The sequence below is a fragment of the Astyanax mexicanus genome, chromosome 15 (assembly GCF_023375975.1).
Source record: "Astyanax mexicanus isolate ESR-SI-001 chromosome 15, AstMex3_surface, whole genome shotgun sequence".
NCBI classification, from domain to species: Eukaryota; Metazoa; Chordata; class Actinopteri; order Characiformes; family Acestrorhamphidae; genus Astyanax; species Astyanax mexicanus.
This window is the reverse complement of record NC_064422.1, coordinates 33,464,809-33,492,627: the sequence shown is the minus strand read 5'-3', so window position 1 is coordinate 33,492,627 and position 27,819 is coordinate 33,464,809. Positions and strand designations below refer to the sequence as shown.

The 27,819-nt window shown below is 39.4% G+C and overlaps 1 protein-coding gene across 18 annotated transcripts in view; it reads left to right on the top strand.

Annotated features, from left to right (window-relative positions):
- The window catches only part of camk2g1 (calcium/calmodulin-dependent protein kinase (CaM kinase) II gamma 1), a 99,723-nt gene that overhangs the window by 52,154 nt on the left and 19,750 nt on the right, over window positions 1-27,819 (top strand). For 13 of the 18 annotated variants that reach the window (XM_022669023.2, XM_022669026.2, XM_022669022.2 and 10 more), the window contains 11 exons: window positions 5,782-5,841; window positions 12,765-12,819; window positions 14,564-14,629; window positions 17,746-17,818; window positions 21,728-21,830; window positions 24,227-24,310; window positions 24,556-24,650; window positions 25,502-25,624; window positions 26,366-26,449; window positions 26,633-26,675; window positions 27,196-27,258. In XM_022669023.2, coding sequence (XP_022524744.1) covers window positions 5,782-5,841; window positions 12,765-12,819; window positions 14,564-14,629; window positions 17,746-17,818; window positions 21,728-21,830; window positions 24,227-24,310; window positions 24,556-24,650; window positions 25,502-25,624; window positions 26,366-26,449; window positions 26,633-26,675; window positions 27,196-27,258 — 849 coding nt within the window. The remainder of the gene's footprint in view (window positions 1-5,781; window positions 5,842-12,764; window positions 12,820-14,563; window positions 14,630-17,745; window positions 17,819-21,727; window positions 21,831-24,226; window positions 24,311-24,555; window positions 24,651-25,501; window positions 25,625-26,365; window positions 26,450-26,632; window positions 26,676-27,195; window positions 27,259-27,819) is intronic. The other 5 variants (XM_022669028.2, XM_022669025.2, XM_015608353.3 and 2 more) reach the window with 1 other exon arrangement.

Genomic DNA, 27,819 nt, shown 5'->3' with positions numbered 1-27,819 from the left:
ACTGTAATGTGAAACATACACAAAAAGTGTTCTGTCAAACTGTCTCCTGTGACTAAGGAGCCTCATACAGAACTGCTGAAATTGCCCAAAAATTGATTAATGCTGACACATAGCCAATCAATTTTTCATCTCTAATCCTAACTAGATATTACCAAGTTTTTATACACGTCAGACATGCACATACAGCATAGACAAACTTATTAAAAAAGGGGATTCAGGAGTGCATCTGTGAGATTGGAATAAACTCCTGCAGCTATGCTGACACAGTGTGGATAAGACTGGACTGAGTGATAGTCAGAAAGTCTATCTGCATAAAGGTGACACGATACCACCACTCCTTTTCGTGATACCACATAGTCTTATAGCAACCAATAACAATTTTGTTTTTTAATTTTTGATGTGTACATTCTTGCAGATTATAGGCAAACCAATACAAAACTGTATTGTATATGCAGTATTCTCGGCCAATAAAGCTAACTTGGAGCTGCAAGTTAGTATTTACGAATATTCCTTAAAAAACCCGTATGTAACCTGTAGAAATATATTGCCAATTTCTCAAGCAGATGAACAAAAACCCATTTGCAGCATGCCAATGAGGTATTATGTTGAAAACCTTCCCTGGACACTGGATACAGTTACTCTGTATTGAACTCTTTTCTAGAGAATCAATTTTGTGTGAAAGGGACTACGTAACAACTATAAATGATTCACTTCATTTAGGATAAGCATTTTAAAAAATTTCAGTCCAGATATGGTTTGAGATTGGATTAGATTTTTTCTCTCCATTCTTTTTATCTATTTCAGCCTTTCCTGCTGATATTAGCCAGATGTCCGTACTCCTCAATACCAGTACTCAATCTGTAGCTCTGCCACTGCTGTAAATAAAAAAACAATCATGGGGTAACTTGGGAGTGCATGGAGGTATCAGGAACATATTTTTATGTTGACTGACAGTTTTGTGACATTAATACTAAAAAGCAGTGCGGTAATTATTGTGCTCTGTATACTGTGCATGCATGAGGCCTACTTACCTGTGTTGTATATTAGCGTGTTCTTCCCTCATATTACTACTTGTCTTTTTACTACTTCCAGTTTATCTGGAGGGCATTTCTCGACGTTCCAGTGACATCATAATCCTGTCTGCAATGGAGATTTGAAAGTTTCGGAAATGCCCAGCGTGGCACGTGGCTTCTGTTTGAATTGCGTTTTGGGCATTAAGGTCGTGCAGCTCCTTGGTCTCATGCAGGCATAAATCAGGCTTTAGAGAACAGAATCAACCCACAGGGAAATGTGATTCACCAAATGGATATTTCGTGTAATCCTCTCTCACAACCCCCTTGCCACTCCCCCATCCACAGACTGTCTCTCACTCTGTCTGTCTCTCACTCTATCTCTACCACACTGGGTTCCCCATCTCTGTAGGCCAGACTCTCTAGGTGTGTCCACAGCTGTGCCCTGTACATGCTCCCCTGCGTGTGAAACTCCAGATGACTATATAGTGAAGTATTATACAGGTAACAGAATAGTGGTAGTGAAAAATTTCAGAATCTTTATGTCCGAGTTTACAGCTGTGCTATAACAGATTGCATTACATAAGCAATCTGAATGCAACTCTTCCTCAGAGAACCTGTGCATTAATCTTCAAACCAAAGAATACAATGGATTATGGGTAGTTTATGTTAAATAGGGTACATCATTTGTAGGTATATTATGATTATGGTTAAGTAGTCCCTCCATGCATATGTTTGGAATGCACAGCACACAGATTGTAACCTCTGTAGCAGGTGTAATATTATAATCTTGTACATAATAAGTTTAAATGTACACCAATATTTATTATATATTGCCCAGCAATAATTGCAGTGCATTGTTGGAATGGTACAGTGCACAGAGAATGCAGACACCACTACAAAATGACAGAACCCCAAAGGTAGTGCACTATATAGTAAATAGAGTGCATTTTCAGACATAGTGTTTAAATTCCATGTTATCTTGGGTCACCCCTTCTTGGGACTATATGGTTCTTTGTTCACAGATCTTTCTTTTCAGGCTTTCTCTGACTTTATCTGTTCTGTGGCTTCCTCTGTTTCTCCACTTATCTCTCTGCCTGTCTTTCTTTCAATTCCTCTTTATACAGAATCAATGTCAGGACTGGGAAGCCGTCCCATCTCCACCCCCTTGTTTAATTATGTATCGTGTGTGTGTGTGTGTGTGTGTGTGTGAATTACTACAGGTTATATGTGTGATGTGTGGTGAAACTGGAGCAGTGATGATAGAGCTTTGCTGACGTGCCTCACTGGTGTCTCCAGTGTAATATAGTAATGGGGCTTCCTCTCTGGTTTCTTTCGCGTGTGTGTGTGCATGCGTGATTGTAAGAGGGAGGCAGAAAATGACTGAGTTTGTATCTCAGCCCTAATTTAAGACTATCCAGCTGGTTTGAGTGTCAGTGACCACTAAGTGTGATAACACCAATAATGAGTGAGTATCTGTTGAAATAATGACTTGAGTTGATTTGTAGATTCTCAGAGATCAATGCTAATGACTAACATTGATACCAGGCCTGTCACGATAACTGCTTTTGTTTGGATGAATCACATTATTGTTATTTTAGAACTAAGGATAATTTTTTTTTTTTGCAGAAACTGAAGATTAAAAATAATATATTTGTCTGAAGGTCGAATATGTGGGGTTTTTTTGTGTGTTTTTTTCTCTCCAGATTTTAAATTATTTCACGACCGCATTCACGAAGATGCTTTACTCCACACTGGCTGCTATGATATGATAATACAATAGCATAATAATACAGTTGCACCTTTTTAAAGATCAATGTTTTTTAAATGGTTAAAAAAATTCTGGAGCTGGAATAAAATTGTACAAAATCCCAAATAAACAAGAATTATTTGAGAATGCTGAATTAGAAGTGGTTGAAATTAAGGTAAATAAAAGCCTTAGGGAACTTAAATTGCTTTTAATATTTCCTGGATGAGATGACTGATAAGAGGAAAAAATGGATGGGGGTGGAAGAGATGAGTGAATGGAAGGATAGATGGATGAATATTTAATGTGTCAAATAAGTGAGCTCTGTTGTTTCTGGGAATTGAAGTGCTTTCGTGACGGATCTCCAGCCACCATATCAGCTTGTCTTTCTGTCTCTCTCTCTCTCCCTCTCTTTCTCTCTCTTTGTATCTCTGTGTGCTCTTATCACGTGTGCCTGTCCCTTTTCTTATCCTTTGCTTTTCTCGCTCACCAACTCTTTCTCCTCCTCTGTAGAAAGTGGCCTAAAGCTGTGCAGTGGCCCGTGGGCTTTTTTGGCTCCAAGATGATCCTTCACCACGTTCATGTTGGCAGTGGGCGGCTGCAGTTGCAGTGTGTGAGGTTGCTGAGACAGTGCTGGCAGCAGTGAATCTGCAGGGTGGGCAGGAGAGACTGTACCCATGCCAGCAGCACACAAAGGGTTAATCCTGCACTGGGTCACAGGCCAAGCTGAGCGAGGATGTAATCCTGTTAGGTGTGTGTGTGTGTGTGTGGGTGTGGGTGTGTGTTAATCCAGCCCAGAGAGGGAATGTGGTAAGATGATGAGAAGCAGAGAGAGGGAAGTCGAGGGAGAACAGGACCACAGACGAGGAGTAGAACTAGGGCTCCACAGATGTATCGTAGGAGTGTAGTGATACACAAAAGGCATGATACAATATGTATTGTGTTATTTAAAACGCAATAAAACAGCACTATTTATTTATTTATTTATTTTTTAAATCTTCAAGAAAATATAAATTTTACCCGTAGAGGATTTGTATAGGGCAGCAAAGGAAAAATTTCTATTCCCTATTCGGGCAAGTTTAATGACATCTGAGCGTACAGACATACACACACACCTGGGTGCAGCTTACAGTGACCAATTCAAAGGCAATTGGGGAATGAGGGGAAGTGAATGTTCCACCACTAAGCCTCTGCCGCCCTTGATCATGTTGGTAAGGTGTGTTAAGGTGTTTATTGCTCAGCGGTTGGGATAGTTTACAGATTGTCCACTCGTTTCTCTTCATCCATTTAAGTAGTACGCCACTTCTTTCAGTGCAGAGTTCTGGGGAAGTGTTGGTTTCCACAATCAACATTTTTTATCTTTGAGCTTTGTCATGCAGTGTAAGATAAGGTTGGCGGCGGCTTACTGATCTGGGTTGATGCGCTTGTTATGGGGTGAAATGGAACAGCATGCGGCCGTGAGCAAGAACGCTAGCCATATCATTAGAGTGAGCGTGGAGACACGCAAGCCACTGACTCACTCGCTGTCATCTGTCCTTATTCTGACCTTTGACCCTTTGCTGTGGCAACAAAACCTTGGGAAATATGAAGATGCTTTGTTTGTGGAACATCTTGAGCACTCTATAAAGTGCGTTTCAGTACACAGTCTGCATCTGCAAGGGGGCAGTAATAATCACCTTTAACATTTGCCATATTAACCAACACTTAACAGGGAAGAGGTTGAGACTGTAGTGATGATAACTGCTTGGAGTTCTGTGCTTATTATAAAGTGGCAGCCAGGTACCACAGACAGACAGTATCCATTTATTTGTAGGGCAAAATAATAAACTTTAAATCTTTATTATCTTAATATTTACATACTTCATCTCCAGTGAAAAAAACAGACCAAACCAGGCTTTGTGGAGTTCTTAATTATTTCTACTCTGAACAGAAACTATTTGTTGTGGGCATCAAGACACTACTCTTGACATCTTTATTTTACAACAGGACCGCCCCCCCTCCCCCCTCCGTTTCTTGTGGCCTTAGGATATATTTGGTCTAGTTCCAGCCTTTTGTACAGTTTCCCTATTTGGGTTGTTTACAATCAAAATAGTTTAGTCTGTGAGCTGCAGAGCTAGTACAAATATAGTAGTAATATATTTAGTAATATCTTACACAGTCCCCACCATGAAGCATGCTAAAGGCAGCATCATACTGTAAGGATGCTTCTTGGAAAGCTTGTTATGGTAGTGGGTAAAATAAAAACAGCAGAACAGCAGGAAGAAAAATCCTAAGTGATACAACCTGACAGAACTTGAGCACTTTAGCGAATAGGGATAGAAAAACTGCAGTGTCCAGATGTGTAAGCCAGACTAAGATGTACACACCCAGATTCAGAGCTATGATTGTGTACTTTTTTAAATACCGACTTTCTCATGTTTCCTAAGCTTGAATGATACATGAACTACCCTGTTACTGGGTAGTTCTTACGGTAATTTTTTAAGGATTTATTGTTATATATTTTTTTAAGGATTCATATGGGTTACGTCTTTAATCTTTTCATATCTTTAAATGGCACATCAGCTGTGTGTGGGTGTGTGTTCATTATTGAGAGCGGGAGTGCGAAGGGCCATCCATATGTTGAGGCCAGGCAGTAAGGAGTGCTAACACAGCGATGTTACCTAACAACACACTCAGTTGCAAGGGGAACAAGCCCCTGCCTGCCTGTCTAACTCACCCACGTTTACCGTTCTTCCTCTATGTTGCTTTCTCTCTCTCTCTCTTTCTTGCTTTTTCTCTGTCAGGAACCATCATAAACACAACTTAGCATTTCATCTTTGCACAAAGCGTTTTTCTAAGGATTGGTTGGATTTAGCATTTGGAATGTGCTCTTCTGTATAGTGGTAAACTTCAGCCTCCAGATGACCCTCAGAAGTGCATCTCACTGGTTCTGTATGTAGGATTAGACAGACATGCTGAATTTTCCCTGTTTTTTAACTTTCTGTAACTTTTTGTAATCTTTTCACTCTTTTTGTTTTTGTGCAGATCATCAGAAACTGGAACGAGAGGCCCGAATCTGTCGCCTGCTCAAACACCCCAATATTGGTGAGTGAGTTAGTTGATACTTTGAGGATTGCTTTCATGTGTTTTTTTTCTATAGTGTTTAATTGTGTGTATGAGTTTCCACCTGTGTGTATTGGAGCAGGGGCTCGCTGTGAGCGATCTAGGCCAAGGACCTTCCTCCAGAACGCTGTTTAGTGTGCCAGGCGTGTAACGAGAGGCTGGCTTGCGCATTGTTTCAGTGAGAAAGAAATGAAGGAGGATGAAATGAGAGATGCATAAAGAAAGTGACAAAAAGCTCTATAATAAGGCCTATAAATAGCGTGCTGAGGTGGGTAGCGGGTAGGAGCCAGAGGGGGCGCTCGGTGTGGGAGGCTTCAGTGCTTGCACACAGTAATTATCACCAGCAAGGCCAGGAACACACGAGCACTGAAATGAGGAGAACAGGAGCAGCACATGAGAAAATGATTAGAAACAGATAATGAAGAGAAACAAGAATGGAAGACAGGATAAAAGAAGCAGCACCTGGACAAACCACCTGCTTATCTGTTATGTCTCAGTTTAAGGCAGTTTTAAAGGGATAGTTCAGAATTTTGCCAGTGAACGTTTTCTCCTGTTTTTATTCTGATATACAGTCAAAATCACCAGCTGGATATATAATGTCTTGTGTTAAGTCTGTGTATTCAATGTAGGCTTTAGATATTGCACTAGACTTTTTCCAAATGGCGCAGAAGTTGTCATAACTGATTATTACTGGTCATATTAATTTTCATTGTTTAGATATATGTATTATAATTTTGCAGTGGAGCATGTAGCGATATGGCCTAGCGTTGAGACTAATGTTAGGTTAGGCATGTGAGATTAAGTAAGTTTAGACAATGGCAAGTTTATTTCCAATAGCTATAGGACACTGGCATACAACAGGATAACTCGCAGTAATGATATTTAGATTGTGAGCAGTCATCTGGCTACATTTGAACAACCAACTCTGTCAAGAATCCATCCATATTAAATGTAGGATGCACCACATCCACAAGACTAGCAAATTGAATGCTAACATTTTTTTATGTAAAAAAAAAAAATAAATAATTTTACATTTTCCAAATTTTAACAGATTCATCCAGGTGTGTGTATGGCTGTGTATACAGAAAAAAAATTGAATGTGACATTTAATTTGACTGTCTGAAAGACTAAATTGGAATTCATTCAGATTTTACCCAAAAAAAGAAAGAAAAAAATGCAGCAAGGAAAAGGAAAGTAAACCTGAAAAGTGAACATGGACAACAGCAGTGGTTTGAGCACATAAGTAGCAGAAAAATGAGATCAGACCTTTTTAGTAAGCTGGAGGGAATTCTCTGAACTCATTCACAGCTCTTTAGATTATGACATGGATTAAAACTAAAGTGTTGCTTTGTTGCTCATGTGTGCCTCCTCCAAAGCGAGAACCGTTTAGACAAATGTCAGATATGGGTCACATTGAAAATGATTGTGTAAACATTACATTACATTACATTACATTTGGCAGACGCTTTTGTCCAAAGCGACTTACAATAGTCAAGTACAATGTAAAATAAGTTTAAAGGTAAAACATCAGGATAGGGATAAAAGGAGGTCAAAGGGGAATAATAGGATAGAGGAGTGAAGGAGGGGAAGAAGGAAATGAGGTTAGAAGTAGTTAGTGTGTTAGAGGTGTTAAGAGAGTAAGTGCTCTTTGAAGAGCTCTGTCTTCAGGAGTTTCTTAAAGGTAGCGAGAGATTCTCCTGATCTGGTAGTGGAAGGTAGTTTGTTCCACCATTGGGGAACTCTGTATGAGAACAGTCTGGATTGCTTTGTGTGAATGTTTGGCAAAGCGAGGCAACGTTCATTGGAGGAGCGCAGCGGCCGGAAGGTAGCGTAAGCCTTCAGGAGCGAGTGCAGGTAGGAAGGAGCCTGTTCTGTCATCACCTTGTAGGCGATTGTAAGAGCTTTGAATTTGATGCGAGCATCAACTGGTAGCCAGTGGAGCTCAATGAGCAGCGGGGTGACATGTGCCCGTTTTGGCTGGTTGAAGACCAGACGTGCTGCTGCGTTCTGGATCATCTGGAGTGGTTTTACTACACAGGCCGGGAGGCCAATTAGCAAGGCATTGCAGTAGTCAAGGCGTGAGATGACGACCGCTTGCACCAGGAGTTGGGTGGCCTGTTGCGTCAAGAACGGTCTAATTTTTCGGATGTTATAGAGCGCAAAGCGGCAGGACCGAGCAGCTGAGGCCACATGGTGCGTGAAGGAGAGTTGGTCATCAACCAGAACACCCAGGTTCCTAGCAACCTTTGTCGGTGAGAGAGGGAGAGAGTCGATACTTATAGAGAAGTTGTGTTGAAAAGATGGTTTTGCTGGTATAACCAGAAGTTCAGTCTTTGAGAGATTTAATTGAAGGTGATGCTCCTTCATCCATGAGGATATGTCAGAGAGACACTGCGATATCCGTGCAGAGATTGAGTGATCTTCAGGTGAGAACGACAGGTATAGCTGGGTGTCATCCGCAAAGCAATGGTAGGAAAATCCGTGTGAGCGGACAACCTGACCAAGAGAGGTGGTGTATATGGAGAAGAGAAGGGGTCCCAGTACCGAACCTTGGGGAACCCCAGTGGATAAGGAGTGGGCTGAGGACAGCTGTCCTTGCCACGACACCTTGAACGAGCGCCCAGTGAGGTATGATCTGAACCATGAACAACTTAACCCTAAGATCTGAACAACTTAAACTATATATTGTATTTGTTCAGAAAATCCGATTTTGGCCACTTGCACTTGCCTTACTAATGGCCATATTGCCCCATTGTATCATTAGTAGCCAACAGAACAAATATTGAAAACAAGAAGCATCAACATGTACAAAAGCAAAGTGCATTAAATCACAATTATTTCAGGTGAAGTTTTGCTGCTGAAGGTGACAGTTGTGTAAACTTAATTCCTCGTCCTTTCAAGGACAAATCTAATCAACTTCTCTTCAGCTAATTCACTAATAGGACAATCCTGTGTCCCCAGCAGTGTTGGGAATTCCCCTGAGGAAAAAATGTGAGGTCAAGTGAATGAGAGTTAGTTAAATCTGGTGTTGAAATGGATTGGGGGAAAAAAAAACACCTTCTGATGACGTATATTAAAGGTGGGTGTTGAGAAAACAGCTGCTTTGGTGGCATTTTTAAGGGGGGCTGGTAAAATGTTCTGCATTTTATCTAGAGAAGAAAACCATTTCAGACCTACAAAAGGCACTGCAAGTGTGTGCATATGCATGTGTGCTGCAGCTCATCATTTACATATATATACATATTCATATTCATATACAGCCCGCAGAAATCCACCCCAAAGGAGTTGTTAGTGTCCTCCCAGCTTCAAGATATTGCATTACTTATATCATAGAAGGTACCACCTTTTTATTATTATTATTATTAATATTATTATTATTAATATTATTAGTAGTATTATTAATATTGTCATTTACTGTGTGCTGTGAAGATGTTGACTTAGTCACCTTGAGGTGAGCAGTATGTCTATTGTGATAAATTTACATATCATAACAATTATATACTTTTTAAAGGCATATTAAAGAAACAAGTTTTCAAATGACATTTACCTAATTGTACATTTAATAACAGAGAACATAGTTATAGTATAATTAGTATAATTTATTGGATTGAATGACCTGCAGTATATTTTTTTGTAAAATCACTGTACTTAGTTTAGGACTGTATTTGAATTGTAATTGAAAACTTCTGGTTTATTTTGACTAAAAAAGGTGTGTTATTGAGATAAATTTCTCAAATATAAATAAATGTAAATATATGTATTAAGAGTTGTTTTATGTACTATTTTTTATATAATTTTAGGGTCATCAGAATAGTGTAGAAACATCACATTTGCAATATAATATAATAGAAATATAATTTCAGTTCTAGTATTTAGTTCCCATCAGGCAGCTTTACTGAAAAAAAAAAAACAGACTGTGAGGCTGGACAGTTTCTGAATTCATCATTGCATTCTAATTCCATTGAAGGTCATGCGCTCTGATGTCCCTCAGACCAGTCCCTAAAACACGTAACCATCACATATCTGCCAATGCCAGGCTTAGCCCTGTTTTATCCTCCCTAATTTCTCTCTCTCCCTCTCTTTCTCTCTTTTCTCCCTCTTTCTCTCCCTGCTGTCCTGTTATTCTTGCTGGCCTGTGCTCAATACGCTTCTCCTCTCCCTTAGGCCATGCCTCCTGCTCTCTGTTTTTATCTCTCTCTTTCTCTGCTTCCCCCCCTCTCTTGCCTTTCTCCTCGGCTCACCTCCCTTTTAGAGGGACAGCTTGTCATGTTTTCTGCTTGGACTGCAGATAAATGCAGGACAAAGGGAGCAATGGAGGAAGAGAAAGTGAGGAAGGAAGACAAAAAAGAGGAGAGAGAGGACAGGGTGCTCATAGGGCATGTTGCTGCTGGCGCTACACACACACAAACTCTCACTCTTAGAGAGAATGTAGAGATAGTATTATATGACTCATAGATAATGAGCATCACTGTGTAATAAATCGGACTTAATTTAAATGCATAGTTAGTCCTGCATTTGCATGAATGCTAAGTATATTTAGCAAAGGATAAATTACAATATGTGCCCTGATGTGGGCCAGGGTTCTGTAGTTTTATGTACTTTTTTGCTGATGAGTAATCATTGTATGTAGTAGAGTTGAACCAAATTTACCTAGATCAACATAAAAGCTTTATTCTGTAGAGTTACAAGTGTGAAATCTGGATGTTTTAGTCTAGTTTTTCCACATAACTATAGTAAACCAAACATTTCTGTTTTCTGAAGTACCATACAACAACAAATCACTATGAAAATTTTGAAGCAAATAGCATCTGATATAAATGTAATCATCAAGCATCCCAAAAAAACATAATTCTATATATGTCTAACATAATATTATATGTTGGAGATTAGAGATGATTAAAGCCAGTCGATTAGCATTTTAACTGGGCATAGATACCCGCCTGATTATTTTTATTTATTTTATTTATTTTTTATTTTTTTTAAGCAAAATTTAAAGCCTATGCTAGACCTACAGCCAACATAGGATGGGTCCTTGGTGGAACAACTTAATGAAAACAATGACTTTAGTTAAGTTGCAACTTCTTGTCAGGAAAGAGACAACAGTGTTTGAGGTTCATGCTTTAAAAAACTCATCTATGCAGAACTAAATACTTCAATACTGTGTTTTTTCTTGTAGAGAACATTTAATTCAGCGTTGTATGTAAACACTAGGAATGAAAAAAACTACTTTATTTAGAGTTCTTTTTTGTGCTTGAGGTTGCACTTTGCTTTCATTTAATATTTAGAAATGCTTTAGTGTGACTCTTTACTTGTATGCACTGTGGTGCATGTGTTGCGTGATCCACAGTGTCCCCTGTATACCAGGAATACATCACAGATGGCATTACCACCCATAGTAGAGAGAACAGTGAGTGGTAATGATAGTGACTGGTGGCATCTGGCTAGAATTGCCTGTGCAAAAAAACAAGCAACTCTGGCAGAAGTTGCATCCACATTCAGTTCAGCATTCTCATCAGCTATGCTGAGGTAAATAAAGCTTTTCACTTTGCTTCCTACATAAGAACAGAGGAATGCAGTAGAGTAGGAATGAAAACGACCAGCCAACTTCCTTATAGACACCAATAGAAACCCCCCATTTTCCACCTACACACAACCCCTCACCCCAGTGCCATTCTGCTTCCATTAAAGCTTCTGAAACGCTTCTGTGTCGCTCTTTACTTCTCCAGCACAGAAGTGTGCTCAGTCTCCTCCTCAGCAGCGTGGTGGACGTGTTTCTGAGTTCTATCAGTGCATCTTTGTTAAAATGACTCATGCTGGTGGTGTCCGTGGACCTCCAGTGGATATGGTTTTGACACACCTCAGACAGATCTTAATCTCCCTCTCTGTCATTCATCAGACCCTCCCTCACTCTCGCTCCCCCCTGCCCTGCCTGCTCTTCACGTCTCTCAGGACTCTCTAAAGGCTCCTGCTATTCTGAGTGCTGTTTACTCAACTTTCTCTCTTTCTCTTCCTCCCATCGCTTTGTTTTATCTCTTTATCTCTCTTCACATTTATCTCTTCCTTTCTTCACTCTTTTTTATTCTCTCTTCTATCCTCCTAATGTTTTTCTCTCTTTACATCTTTTTTTTTTGTCTCTTCTTCGTTATTTTTGGTTTGCCCCTTCAGAACCTTCCGTTCTTTGCTATTTTTCTATCTTAGTTTTCATTTCATTTCTTTCTCTCTTGATGTCTCGTTTCCTTTATTCTTTGTTCTCTCTCCTGCTCCCTCCCATCCTTCTGTTTTCATGTCTATCATGTCATTTCTCATGTCTATATTTTTGTATTTTAGTTTTTTCTTTGTTCTCTTTCCATTTCTTTCTCTCACTCTGTTCTTCATTCTTTTTCGTTTTTCTTTTTCTGTCCCTCTTTTAATGTCTATCTCTTTTCCCATCTCCTCCTCTCTTCAGTTCTTCCTCTCTCTCTCTCTCTCTCTCTCTCTCTCTCTCTCTCTCTCTCAGACAGTCATTCATTCACAATCAGCTCACTCTTACCGTCTTCATCTTTCTTACGTTCTCTGATTTTGCTCTTCTTTCATTTCTCTCATCCCTCTGTTGATTGTTTTCCTCTCTCTGTAATGTGTTCTCTGTTCTCCCTCTCTTCCACTGTGTGTGGCACTGCCTACGTGAGGTGTTGTGTGTACACACACAGGCATACACATGTGTCTATGCGCACACACACACTCTCATATGCACACAATTTCTAGACAGTGGATGGTCTTTGTGTGTAAAGATGTTATGTCAGAATAGGATGATTTATTTGACATATTCTGAAAGCTGCTGGTTATTAGCTGTGACTGAGAGAGATTGTGATTGGTGTGGGTTTTGGTTCGGCTGCGGTACTTAATATTCGATTCTCTTCTCTCCACAGTCCGACTCCACGACAGTATTGCAGAGGAAGGTTTTCATTATCTGGTCTTTGACCTGTGAGTATGATAGAAACACACACACACACACACACACACACACACACACACACACACACACACATTCGCTCATAAACTGAGGAAATGCTTACATCAATAACATAAAATAACACTCAGCATTAACACACAGATGTGTGTACTGACCCTTATTTTATTTTATATTTGCATAACAAAAATATTACTATGATCATAGGTAGGTACTATTATGGAATTTATGGACAGGGTGCAGTATTCAATAATTAACACCAGATAATTTTATCAGTTATGGTTACCATATAGGAGCTTTTGGAAGGTCAATACTACAGTTACAGTCTGTAGGTTTTTTTTTTTTTTTTTTTTTTTTTTACTCTGCATACTTTTTCTTCCTTTTCCCCTGTACTTTAATGGTCAGGACACCAGATATTATTTGGGTAATGCAGTGACACTGACTGTGTGTTTCACTGGTGCGAGTGTATCAGACACAACAGTAGTGCCGGACACTGTGTTCAATCACTGTTCACTGTATTAGACACTCCTACTCAGTTGGTCTACCTTATGAATGTAAGGTTAGAGACAGAAGACAGATCTTTCTGGTTGGTAAGTAATTCTTCCTTTAGCAGTGACACTAATCTTTACAAACTTAGCAGCAATACTTGCCTCATTGGTGCGTACCTAAACAACACACTACTAACACAACACTGTGTCACTGCAGTGCTGTGACTGAACCACCACCCAAATAATACCTGCTCTCTGGTGGTCCTGAGCTTTGAAGAAAAGGGTGAAAAGAGTGTATACAAAGTGAATTCTATAATAGAAATCCAAGTAATGCTGTAACTGGTTCAATGTTCAGTGGGGTGAAAAAGTATTTATTTTGTTATTGCTTTTTTGTCATACTGATATTTTTCAAATTATCAAACACATTTTAATATCACACAAATGTAATCTGAGAAAGTATAACAAGAACTTTTTAAATTATAGTGTCTTTTATTAAAGAAAATATCCAAACCAATCTAGCCCTGTGTGAAAAAGTATTTGCACCCTCAAAACCTATAACTTGGTTGTGCCACCCTTGGCAGCAACAGCTAAAATTAAGCTTTACCAGTGACTGGCAATGACTCTTTTCACATTTTTGTGGAGAAATTTTTTTCCACTCTTCTTTACATAGTTGTTTTAATGCAGCTGCTTTGGAGGATTTTTGAGCATAAATGTCCTGTTTAAGATCATATCAACACCTTTTTACAAAGGGCTAGATTGATTTGAATAGATTTTTCACCATTAATAATGAAAATAAAATTAAATCATCATTTAAAAACTGCTTTTTGTATTTACTCGGGTTATATTTGTCTGATTTTGTTTGATAATCTGAAAAATGTAATTAGGACAAAAATGCAAAAACAAAAGAAATCTGTAAGGGGGCAAATACATTTTCACTCCATTGTAGGTGTTATTGACCCAGTATCTATGCAGATGTAGGATAACACCATTTCTATGGTTATATTTGTTCTGGTCCGAGATAAATGTGGAATGTATGGAAATATATATTTTATGGGAATAGTTTAAATGTACAGGGACGAGATAAGGAACAAGTTCAACATTGATGGAGTCTGCCTCCGGGTGCTTTTATGTGTCTGTCTTATGTGTGCACGAAAGTACTTATGCCTCCCTACTGCTGACCAAATCACACCAAAACTCTGCTGCAGTGTATAACTCTCTCTCTCTCTCTCTCTCTCTCCCTCCCTCTCTCTCCCCCTCTCCCTCTCTGCAGTGTGACTGGGGGGGAGCTGTTTGAAGACATCGTTGCCAGAGAGTATTACAGTGAGGCTGACGCGAGGTGGGCACTCCAATTTACTGTTGCCTTGGTTACTGCGCTGCCTACAGCAAACCCGTCTCACGCACACACGCACACATATTACACACGACACACACATGCACATATGTGTACAGCTCTCTATATATGTATGCATGTGCGCAGTCCTGTTTTAAGAGCACAGAATTATTAGGGAGTGAGGGGGCGAAGGCTGGTGTAAGCGCAGTAAAATCAGAGTGCTCTTTAACAATGCCGTTCTGGCAGAGTTACCAGGATACCCCATCAACAGGTACTACACACACGCTCACAGGCACGCACACATTGTTTTTCATTATGTTGTTTGCCTCTGCCTCCTCCCCTCGTCTCTCTGCTCTTTCTGTATTCTTTTCTCTTCTGTTCTCCTCTTCACGTTCCTTCTCTCTTCTGTTCCTTCTTTGTCCGTCATGCTGTTGCTCGTCCCTCAGTCCGCTCATCCTTTGTTCCACCTCTTTCTGTTCCTCTTCACTTCCATTAGGGCTGCTGTGGTTACTAACCCCCTGCAGCCTTCCAGTGGCAGCCCAATCCTAATAAGGCTTCTACTGACTCATCATCTGCACAAGACTTGCTGATGGGCATTTGTGTGTATGTTTGTGGAGCATGCAAATGCGTATGTGTTTGTCTGGCACTGAATCTTATGTTCTGTCTGCTTTACATACATTACGCCTTGACACGGTCCTGCTCATATTTAACGGCTTATGTACAGTGTGTGTGTGTGTGTGTGTGTGTGTGTGTGTACACACCAATCAAGCGTAACATTTATGACCACCTTCTTGTTTCTACACCAATAAATATTTTTCAGCTTGACCAAATATATAGAAGCACTTTGTAGTTCTACAGTAAAGGTACAAACTGTAGCACTTTGTTTTTTTCTGCATACTTTACTATCCTACTTTCACTACATTGTTAATAGTGTGTCTGATCCACTTTTACAGCATTGCATCTGCTATGTGGTCTTGTGATATTTATTTAGGATAATAAAGTATGCAAAAAAGTACTTATGTTCCATATATATATATATATATATATATATATATATATATATAATATGCTTAGTGGAGCTGAAAAAAAAGGTGGTGGTCATAATGTTATGCTTGATTGATGTGAGTCTCTGTGTAAATGTGTAAGCCTGTAGGAGGATGGCCTGAATGTTTAGTTCTGCATGAAGTACAGTTCTTTATCAGTGGGTTGGGGCTCATAAAGGGTTGAACTGAGTGGAAGTGCCAAGACAGTGTCTTCAGCTAGCAGCAGGCGGGAGCGAAGAGGCACTGCAGGATTCGCCCACTGAATCAAAGCAGCAGGCCTGCAGCAGAAAGCACGAAATCATCCAAGAAACTTCTTAACTGCCTCACTGCAGTTTGGTTATCACAATATTTCAGAGTACTTTTACAATACCATATCCTTGGTTATGTACATGAAAAACACTGGAAAATGTGTTATTAACCCATTAGACCCCAGACCCAGTCCTGAATATTGATACACATCAACTAGTTGTATGGGAGTGTAAAACATTTCATTAAAGCATTTGGTTTGTTATATCACCATTTGGAAAAGCAGATGCAAGTTTGCAACGTTTTATCTCCAGAACTAACCCAGTACTTCTACATTCTGTAAAAACTGATCAAATTTAGTTTGATCAGAACAAGTTTTTTTCTTATTTTTTCTTAATGTTGTTCACGGTACTTATGTCAGTTTCTAATACAAGCAGTTATTCCGCAGTGGTTTTACTTTTTCATTCACAGCATGATAAAATAAAGTACACTGTTAAAAGTATATCAGAAACTTTTTTGTGTTTTTTTTTTTTTTCCGTTTTAAAACACCTTAAGTTTTGAAGGTTTCTCAAAGCACCTTAAGGGGTTCAGTTTTAAATTAAAGAACCCTAAAGGAATCCTCAAGGAACATGCACTTTAAGCAATTGTTTGTGTGAGAGAGAGAGCTTGCGTGTTTGTGTGTGTGCGGGATGAACGCTGTCCTGGGAATGGAATGCTGGTCCACAAATTCAACCAAATTTGGGCAAAGAGAATTGTTGTCGTTCTATCATGAATGGAGTTCATGTACAGTTTGCTGAAAGCTTTAATGTTTTTATCTCCCATACTTCTTGTTATTTATCTCTGTTTTTCCTCTTGCCTATCTCTTCCTCCTTCATCCTCTCCATCTACTCTTCTCAGATGTCACTTCAATTCAATTTGCTTTATTGCTGTAACAAAGTTATCCATCTGTTTGGTCCAAATGTGGTCAACTGTAGACAGATAAACATCTGCTGCGCAATATATTGTACCTGCAATAATCAATGACTGGTGAGCTTTATCCAGTCAGGGTTGGAGGCAGGGGGGGCGGTGAAAGTGTCAGACACACTTTCATGGGCAGTTAATACTCTGGTGATTAGGGGTGTTCCACACTGAGTCGTACACGATAGTATATGCAGTGCTGGTTACTGTAAAGCTTTATGGATATTTTTGTAGTTTTTTTTGTACTTTATTTTTGTAGATGTTTGCAGTTTATATGCATCTACTACATAATTGTGTGGTAATACGTTACATAATATTATCTTGGTAAGTAAATAAATGTATTATAATTTGCTGTTACGTTATCATTGTTATAGTGACAGGAAATGGTCTTAAAATGACAGTAATATTGTTCATCGCAGTAATTTTATTAAAAAATAATTAATAATATATTATAATAAATATAATATAAATGTTGATATTTTAACTGATATAAAACTCATTTTGTTACTGTAGTATATTCCCAAAATTAATAAAAAATAATTTAGTGTCTGTGCACCAAGAATATCGTTATCATAGAAATATTCTAAAATATTGTAACATTTATTTTAGAGTCACATCGTCCAACTCATATTATATCATCCAACGTTTTTAAGATGTTTAGTTTTCAGTGATGAACTTCCAGTGCGCACAGTGTCTGGTTTCATTTTGACTTTGATAAGGCATGTTTTGTTAAATTGGCCTACGTGTATTTTGTGAAATTTTCCATGCTCCTAAGTGTAATTTTAGCTCCCACTCACTTCTCTCTCTCTGTCTCCCTCTCTTTCTCTCTTACTCTCTCTCTCTCGCTCTCTTTATCTCTCTCTCTCTCTTTTATAGCCAGTGCATCAATCAGATCCTGGAGAGTGTCAATCATATTCACCAGCATGACATTGTGCACAGAGACCTCAAGGTGAGCTAGTGCCTGTCGCCACGACAACCACACTCAACCACAGCTAGTCTGCCTTGCAGTGTGTCCATGGTGATGCCCTGCGTCACACTAGCTTGCTCACACTCACACACCCCCTCACATGCACACAGTCTATCGTATGTTCTGCTCACATGTTCTTTTAGTCAGACTGCTAAGTACTGTTCTGTTAGATATTTTGGTAAGTTGGTAAAACACTTTATATGAATGGTACCCACATATATGATCACAGATCAAGCATGTCATTATAACCATTTCATTGTTTCTACACCCATATTCCATTTTATCATCTGTACTGTGCATTTAGGATCATTCTGTAGTTCCATATTTACAGAATGTAGTTTCTCTGTGTACTGTATTATCCTTCATTTTGTTCTTCACTGGTCTTGGCCCCACATAGCAGCTATTATTTAGGTGGTAGGTCATTCCCAGCACTGCAGTGACACTGATATTGTGGTGTATGAGGTGTTAGTGTGTGTTGTGCTGGCTCGAGTGGATCATAAACAGCAGTGCTGCTGGAGTTTTTAAACACGGTGTTCAGTCACTGTACTCTCTATTAGACACTCATACCTAGCTGCCCCTCTTTGTAGCCCTGAATCATGATGGGCATCATATCACTCATTTCTTGCCAATACACAGCCCTAAAAGACACTGTGAAATATGAGTATTAAACCATACATCACCATTTACATTGTGATGTAAAATAAAAAGTAAGACAGAACAGTGGGACCTAATAACAGAGTAGAACACTATCTGCTATTTACTGGGCAGGGTTTAAATGCATCAATTTGAAATTGAGAGACCAAGACTCAATAGATGTGGTTTATAACAGATAGATATATGTATTGTGTTTTAAATATATTTCAATAAATTCATGTACTTTAAAATAATATTCAACATGTTATGTCGCAAGCATAAATATTGCTTTATAAATACGTTATTCATGTGTATGCATGGGTTAGAAAGGTCTAATCTGGGTACCCTGCCAAAATAAAGTGTTACCAATAATTTAATATTATTTTTTTCGCTAACACTTTGATTTCTGTAGACCACTTACCTCCAGGGTTACTTACCTGCTCAATGGATCGGCAAAATAAGAGGATTATTTTCATTTAGGAGTGCACTCTTCCTGCGTTCGCCCTGCTTTCCTCAGAAAGCTTTTATTACACCAGTGAGGGATGATAATCTGAACTCGGAATGAAACAGCTCTCATAGGTCAGCCGAGCCCTGGGGCTCTTCAGTGGTCAGCGTTTTGGTGCTTGGCTCCTGAGTGGTTCGGCAGCCCCAGCTGCAGCACGGCGGCGTGATTGTGCTGTGTCATTTATATCTGAGGCGCCATCGCTTGCGCCACGCTGCCAGTGCGGAGAGGAATGTCAGCTCATGGTCACCTCTGCCTTGTGGCAAAGACCCAAAAACCCTCTGATCTCTCATGCACACAACTGGTGTTTTGCAGTGCTTGCGTCAGGTTCACGCACGCACGCACACACACACACACACACGCATCCAGTGACCTGTGTGTGTGTGTGTGTGTGAACCCAATGCTGGGTGGCAAAGAGGTTCCTTTCTGGTTGCCATGGTGATGGAAGGGATATGACAACTGTTGCCGATGTTGTCTCTGTAAGAGACTGGGAGATTCGCTGTATATCAAAAAGTCACTCATACACGCCGTGATTAAATTAATATAGCATATTTATACAGCAGAATAGAGTACGTATACACTGATATGCCAAATGTAAAGGGACATAGGACTAGTATTGTGTGCCATGGTAGCTAAATGATAATGAGGACCAGCATGGGAGTCCTTCACTGAATGTGGATGTGATTTCTGCCAGATTTCTGTGGAGTTGCTTCTAGCCAGACACCGCCAGTTACAAACAATACCACCCTGTGTGCTGTCTACTGTGGGTGGAAATGCCTTCTATGATGTATAGTACACACAAGACACTGTGGATTGAGGAATGTTAAATGCCAGCACAATTTTGCGCAAACAATGATAATTCACATTGCTTTGCCAGGCGTACATTAGTACATCACATCCAGTTCTTCCACTGAGGTAAAACTTTGTAATCAATTTACATATTGCTGTTCCATGACTGTTGGCATGTCAGCAATATGGAGAGGAACAAAACTATTCTATTTTGGGTAATTCAGTGCATCTCAATTTCTTTATTCTTTTTTGACTCTGTGTAAAGGTCAACTGTTAGATTCCCAGTATGCCAAAAAGAAAAACTTGTCAAAATTGAGAAATAATGCAAGATAAATGATTGCAAGTTTGGGCCCATGGTCAAATATTTTTTATTGTAAATATTTAGTAGTGAGTAGATGGTAAATTAGTCTACAAAAACATAGGGCCAGTCTCCAAGACAGGAATTATGCCTGGTCATGGACTGTGCACCGTTTTAGAAGATTTAGAAGATTGTGCATTGTATTGTATATATTAGTGGTATATGTTGCAAACATAACACAAACATACAATATACTACAGAGTTGACTACATCTTGTTGCACTGAATAAAGTTACCACAGACATTGTCGTGTGTCAATCAAAAAAAAAATCTAATATCAGTATAAAATAGATGTCAGAAGAAATCTAAATTTGCAGGAAGCTACATAGGATTTTAACAGACTTGAGCATGTAGGCTCTTTTTGGTGGAGTTTGTTTGTGTCTATAAAACACTGCACTGTTTGACTGCTGGCAGAATGGAAGTAAATGGTGGTTGGCATTAAGAGGCCCAGGTGATGACTGAGCTGAGATTTCTCCTCCACTTTAGAGAGCCCTGTTTCCCTCGCTCTCTCCTCCATTTATTTTTTACGAGTCTACACTGCAGAGTTTCCACCCACTCTTAAGAGGGAGGGCATGAGGCAAGTAGCTCTGTTTATGACTGCAAGCCCTTATTTTGCCTTGGGCAGGAATGTGAAGGATTTCCCCCAACATGCTGAGTAATAAGCACACAGTGTCCCAACACTTTTTGATCCACCCACATAAATTAAATGGATATATAGTTTTAATTATTTAAATGTGTCTTTTAATATACATCTTACCTCTTTTATTATACCTTACATATTTATCTTTTCTTCAGTCTTAAATAAATTGTAGTGTTTTGTATTTTATGTTTTTGTAACCCCTGAGCTTGTTTAGAGTGATCTCTTGAGCTGTTTTTCCTGAATTTCTGATCACTCCTAAGCCCTCTTTACTGCTTACGTTACTGCTTATGTTTGCTCATGTCTTAACCTGATTTTTGAAAATGGAAGTAAAACCATCTACATACATACTGTGATATATGCACACTAAACACAGTAGTATGACCTGACTGCTACAAGAATAGGATTTTTAGCTTTAAAGAGATAACATGTATACAATGCACAATAGAATCAATCAACACTGTTAGAAATCAAAACAGACTGTAATATTTTTAGTCAAAATAAAGCTTTTTGTTGTACCATCTTTCTTATCCTAAATCTCTAGTTGCATTTCAGAACTGGCTTTTCTCATTTCAGGGCTATTAGATTTCTGCATATAACGTGGGTAAAAATAGGTAGTCCTGGTACAGAAAGTAAAAAAAATGAATCCCAGGATTTTTTCTTGTTGTCTGGATGTTCTTGCTGCAGTTGGTCTGTACACTAAGTCATTCTGGTTGTTGAAACTAAATTTTTTATCAATTTGTACCTGCTGGACCTGAATTTCTTACCTCCGTTTTGTAAGCAGGTGGTGATTTTAGTGTATCAGTACAGTATAAACTATAATACGTTAATTTTTTTATACAACTTTATATAAGCTCACATATTGGTAAAATATTTTACTTTAGCCAATAACCTGCAAGATTAGTGTTTTGTTTGTATTCTTACATTACATTTGTTTAAAAAACTGTCTGTTTATCTGTGTGCCTGCATGAAGCCTGAGAACCTGCTTTTGGCCAGTAAGATGAAAGGAGCAGCAGTGAAGCTAGCTGACTTTGGACTGGCCATTGAGGTTCAGGGAGACCAGCAGGCATGGTTTGGTAAGAGATATAATATCTGTTTATCTGTTAATATCTGTATGCTCTCACATACTTTCACTTACCACTCTGCAGTATGTTTTTTTCTGTCCTCCAAGCAATTCCAAAATTAGCACTCTAAATATAATAAAGCTGGGATACTGCTGAGTTTAAATGAATTGAGAAAAGCACTGATGAGGTCCCTCATTACCAACTTCATGACCCACAAGAAACCCAGTCAGAACAGCTCCTACAGAGAGCCCTTTTCACAGTTACCCAAAACTGTCTTTGAGCTTAGTAGGGTTCACCGGATTTCAGGCCAGCTCCTTCATGCTGTGGAAAGTGCTCCAGTTTAGGCAGAAAATCTAATCTCAACACTATTTTCACAACTAAATCAAACCTCTCAGAGGCCCTCTAGCCCCCTGCTGGTTGCTGGGCAGATACACATGCTCCTAGTCTGAAATGTAGAGATGTGGCCTTCTCAAATCTCCAAAACCTTTTATTAGTTAAGTCCTCTTAACGAATAGCCTAATATCAACCACTTCAGTTATTCTTAGATTTTTACATTAAAAAAGCATAATAACCTTTTATTATTATTCATTCATCCACCAAGGCACTTAAGATAAAAGTATCATACTGTGGTAAATAAATGAATAAATAATAAATAAAGGCATAAATGTTTGATATATGGTTATTCATTATGTTAGGGCTTAGATAATAATAGTGTAAATTTGGGTTTGTTTATTAGTCTGCATTATAGACAGTGAAGTAAGAGTAAAGTGGAGTACAAAGCAAAGGCTTATTTTACAGTCTTTTAAGCACAGTTCCACAAACACAAGTCCTCATACCCTTCCAAAGACCTGCAGTGATTCCTCAGGAACCCTGCCAGCACGGCCGTACTGGCTCACTGCCCTGTGGGGGCTGGCCTGCTTTATGAGGCTGATTTTGCTGTAGTAAGTTTGTGTAAAAACACTGTTAGGGTTAGAATTTAAATGAGGAACACTATCTCACAAGATAGGCAGCCACCGAACCCCACACACACACTTAAGCAGATCAAAGTGCTACCAGGTGTATAGTCTTACTCTCAGAGTACATATACTTCAGTGCTTATTTTAATTGGTTGCACAAGATGTACGTGTTCAAATATTTGTGGACACTAACTTCTACTGAATGCATTCAGCTTCTTTAGGTTGCAGCTATTGCTGGCACAGATGTGCCATTGCGCACACAGTTTTTCTAGCCTCTCTGGAGCAGATAAACATGAATCTGTTGACATTGTGCCTAATGCCAGGTGTATGCTAGCAGTTGAAAAGGTATAAAGCACCCATGATTGAGCAGTGGAGGAACTGTGTTCCCTTGTAATGATGCTGCTCCAAGCAGTACTTTAGTGATGAGTGGAGAATTTAGGAATGGTGAGGTGGGGTTGTGATCATCCAACATCATCCAACTTCACTAATGCTCTTGTCGCTGAATTCGATCAGATCCTCACAGTAATGATTCAAAGGCTGTAGAGACAGTTACTCTAACAGAAGCAGGATACATTCTTTATATTTGAGAGTATTTAGAAGAAACAATGCATACTTCTGTCCATGTAGAGTCATTTGTCAGCATGTGTTCCTAAATAGCCCATTTAGCCCATTCCTGCCACCTTACCCTTATGTGTTTGTAGTATCTACAAAATAGCAGCCAGACAGCTGCCTCTTCAAACTGCTGCATTGCGAGGGATTCTAAGTTAGATCTGACGTAATAAGATTAAAAGGACTTTAAATGGTTTTTGGACAAATGCACTAGAGCCTTTTTATGTAAAACGTTCTTAAAATTTTCTCTTTATTTAATCAAAAGTTGTTATTATATTACATTGCTTAAAGAACCATTTGAAGAACATTTAATCGTAACTGTAGCTGTGTTTTAATGGGTGACCAATGTGTGCTTAGTGTGCCGACGATACAATGATCACATATTCCAATATGCGTCCAGAGCTGTCATTGTGATGTACTGTTTCCCATAATGCAGTGAAATACCAATTTTAAGGCGAGACATTTGTGTAGTTCAGCAAAGGCCAGTTTTTAAAATGGCAACTTTTTATGCCTCTGCTGTTGAGCCTGTAAAATGTAACATTTTTTTTTCATACTGCTCATTAAATTTATATATTGACAGCAATCCTATATCACACACGCTTAGACATTTATTTTTAGACTTTAATAATGGGTTGAAAACAGCACCATCCACTTTGTTGAGGCATTGACTCTCTTTTTATTTATTAAACTAAACTATTGTAAACTATATTCTAAGTGCAGTATCCTTGTCACTTAACTATTCAACAAGCTGCTATTAAATATATCTGCTGCATCTGAGGGACCCAGATTGCAGTTGAGATTGATAGGAGTGATTGGTCACCCTGTTGTTGTTTTTTGTGACAGGATTTGCTGGTACCCCTGGCTACCTATCTCCAGAGGTCCTGAGAAAGGACCCCTATGGCAAACCTGTGGATATTTGGGCCTGCGGTGAGTGATTTGCTTACAATTAAAGGGAAAAAAAACTTCCTCTAATATCTTATCTTTATCTTCTTCTTAAATTAAATACCTCTTCACTCTTTCCTTTGAGCTAATTATTGGGCTCAGAGTTTTTATATTAACTATTAAAAAAATAAAATCTAGTACCACATTTTTATAGGTCATATTCCATTATCTACAGCTCAACTTGTCAGTGTAGCTCATCAGTTCTTTCGATCTCATTTTTTCCCCCTCAGGTGTGATTCTATATATTCTGCTAGTGGGCTATCCTCCCTTCTGGGATGAAGATCAGCACAAGCTGTACCAGCAGATCAAGGCTGGAGCATATGATGTGAGTAGAGTTTGTTCCTTTGAGGCACTCCATGGAGCTGCTCTGCTCAGCTTGAGAATTCTGTGATTCCTTGAATCTGTGAAGCAGGACTGAAGTTCCTATAAACTTGCAGTGTATTCTTCAACTTTGTGGTGCCAATAAGATATCTGATCCCAAGATACTTTTCAGAGAAAATTGCAGAGTGACCGTAATCTTGACACTATACTACAGAATAATACAGAATCTACCAGTGTTACTTTCTTTCGGCGCAGTCCAAGAGGTCTGGTGGGCTGGCTGCTTAATTTTTGATTGAGTGCAATTGAGAGCTGTGCTGGGTCTATTGATCCTGTCATGCCTTCCCTGACGCATTGCAGAGAGATGACTTACCGCACAGAGCATGCTGCATCTTGAGGGTGTGAGTGTGTTTGTGTTTATTAATGAAAAAATACTGAAAATTGCTTTATACAGTAACTGCTAGATTTATTAAAAACTGTCTACTGCTTAAAATAACTTTTTAGAGGTGTGAGAGTAGAGAGAACATGCATTAAATCAACTATTTGGTATCTTCCATCAATAGCTTGTCTTAGTGTGTCTGTGCAGTGTTAATATGCAGAAGTAAGATTATTAGAACACCAGCCGTGGCCGTAGCGGAGCCAATCATCGGAGTAAAAAAGGAAAGCAGTGACGCAGCATGACCGCTCGTATCCTTGCTATACTCCTAATTTGATTAGCCTCTAGCTTAAATTATGCTGCGTGTGTCTGTTTGCCTGCATCTTGCTGTGTGAAAAGCACTCGAGCCATTTGCGTTTACTCCTCTGCATATAGATTACATATCTAACGCTTTATGTGCAATTCTCCCCGACTCCCTCCAGTTTCCTTCGCCTGAGTGGGACACAGTCACCCCTGAGGCCAAGAACCTCATCAACCAGATGCTGACCATCAACCCAGCCAAGAGGATCACTGCTGAGCAGGCCCTCAAGCACCCATGGGTCTGCGTAAGTAATTGCTGCCAAGAACTACAGTTCCCACAAGCCCCGGGCTCCAGAAATCCATTAAAAACTCAGCAGCGCCTCAGATGCGTTTAGAGTTTTAATACATTTGTGCTTCAACAACCCCAGCTCAGTGAATACCCTAACCTTCAGAAAGAAGGTTCAGGAAGGAGACCTTAATGGTTACGCCCTTCAGTATCTCTTCGTTCAGTTTGCCCTTTATACATTAAATTATTCTACGTTTAAGGGTTTTTACACCTATAGTTATAGTGTCTCTGGTCTGATTCAGTTGATGGGTCAGTGGGCAAAAGCACCAGAATGCCTCACAGAAAACTGTATGAGAATGTTTTCAGACCTGTCTGGGGGCTAAAGCAGGAAGTAAATACAGAAAGAAGTTCCTGTGTTTTTGACTAGTGCATATTTCTGTACAATTTAACATGGAGTGACCTCAGTGAAGACATTTGTTCATCTGTAGTCATTATCTGTGAATTAAATCAACACAATAATTGGGTTGAGGTCAGTTCACATTCTCATCACAATTTAGGTGCAGTTGATTTGATCTGTGTCTGAGTGCATTTAATTCGATTAGGCAGTTGTGAATAAAAGTAAAGTGCATCACAAAGGATGTTGACATACTCTAGTATGAATTACTCAGAATAAAAACTACAGGTGTGAAAATGGCGTTTGTTTAATGAAGTGGATGGCTTTCATTTTTGTTTATTTTTCTTTCCTTCTTTGCTGGTTTAGCAACGGTCAACAGTGGCATCCATGATGCATCGCCAGGAGACTGTGGAGTGCCTGCGCAAGTTCAATGCCCGAAGAAAACTCAAGGTACAGTCTTCATAAATAAAATGTGTAGGCTCTAATAACTACACTAGTTTAGTTTTGTCCTGCTATGCCTTGCAAGGTGGGATATATCGCTCTCAAAATTATGTAGAACACAGAATTGATTCACTCTCCCTCTCTTTCTCTCTCTCTCTCTCTCTCTCTCTCTTTCCACATCTCTCCATTTAGGGAGCTATCCTCACCACTATGCTGGTCTCCAGAAACTTTTCAGGTATGTCTTTGTCTTTGCAGGCCAAAGCTCCTGTGATCAAAAATGAAATGATGTGTTTGTGAGAGAAATGTTTAGTTCAGAATCTGTGAGCCAGTGGGAGCCAGTTAGGATGCTTAACTGTGTTTTGGTTTCATGTTGCCAGGCTGGAACAAAGACCAACTGTACACACATCTTTTCATATGCTCCAAGTGTTGAAGTTGGTCATTACATTCCTACAGCTGTTCAGGATTGCATGCATTCAGTGATGGCTTGTCTTTCATTCACTTCCAGTAGTTATTACTGGAAAATATCATAAGGTTATATCTGAGCACAAGGTGCTTGTCTTGTCTTTGATTACATTGGGTTACAGGTTGCATTTCTAATTTTATCATGATAAAAAATAAATGATTTCACAAGCTTGAATGAATTCCTAGCATTGCATTTTACATAGTAAAAGTTCTAGGCCGCTTTCTCTTGGAGGGGGGGGGGGTTACAACTCTTTTTGTAGCTCCTTCCAACTGAACACCTCTCTGTCCAATAGTGGGCCGGCAGCATACCAGCCCTGCTGCTCCCACCACCAGCACTGCCGCGCTTGCACAGGAAGGTATGTGAGAGTGCATCTCCTCGCCTCACCACCGGGGGGCCCGGCGAGCCCTGTCCTCTACGACCCCACAGTCCCGACTTCTCCCTTTTACTCCACCCAGTCAGCATGCAGCCAAAGGGAGCCTGCCATGCCTGCATCACACAGCACACGCACACTCACGTTTCATGGCTGATCAATACCTGTTGGTCTAAAATGGAAGACTTCTTAAGTTTTTATAACACGAGTGTGCGGCCTGCTGAATTTCCATTTTGCATACCTGTTTGCCATGTAAAATTTTTACCGAAATGTCTGTGAAGATTAACATGCATCACTATCTCACAAGACTCATGAGCGGTTCAAACGTGCAGTGGTCTTCACCCTGTGCTTTCCTCAATCTTTTAGTTCAGACATGCCATTGTTTAAATGTTTAGAGACAAAAAGCAGACCCACATTTCTTCAAAGCGTAATGTGTCTTTAGTGTAAAGATGCTGCTTTGCATTTGTTCAGGCCTCTTTGGGTTTAAGTGGATATTTCTCCTCATCACTAGCATGCATTTACCCTCTCCTGATATTTGAATAGAAG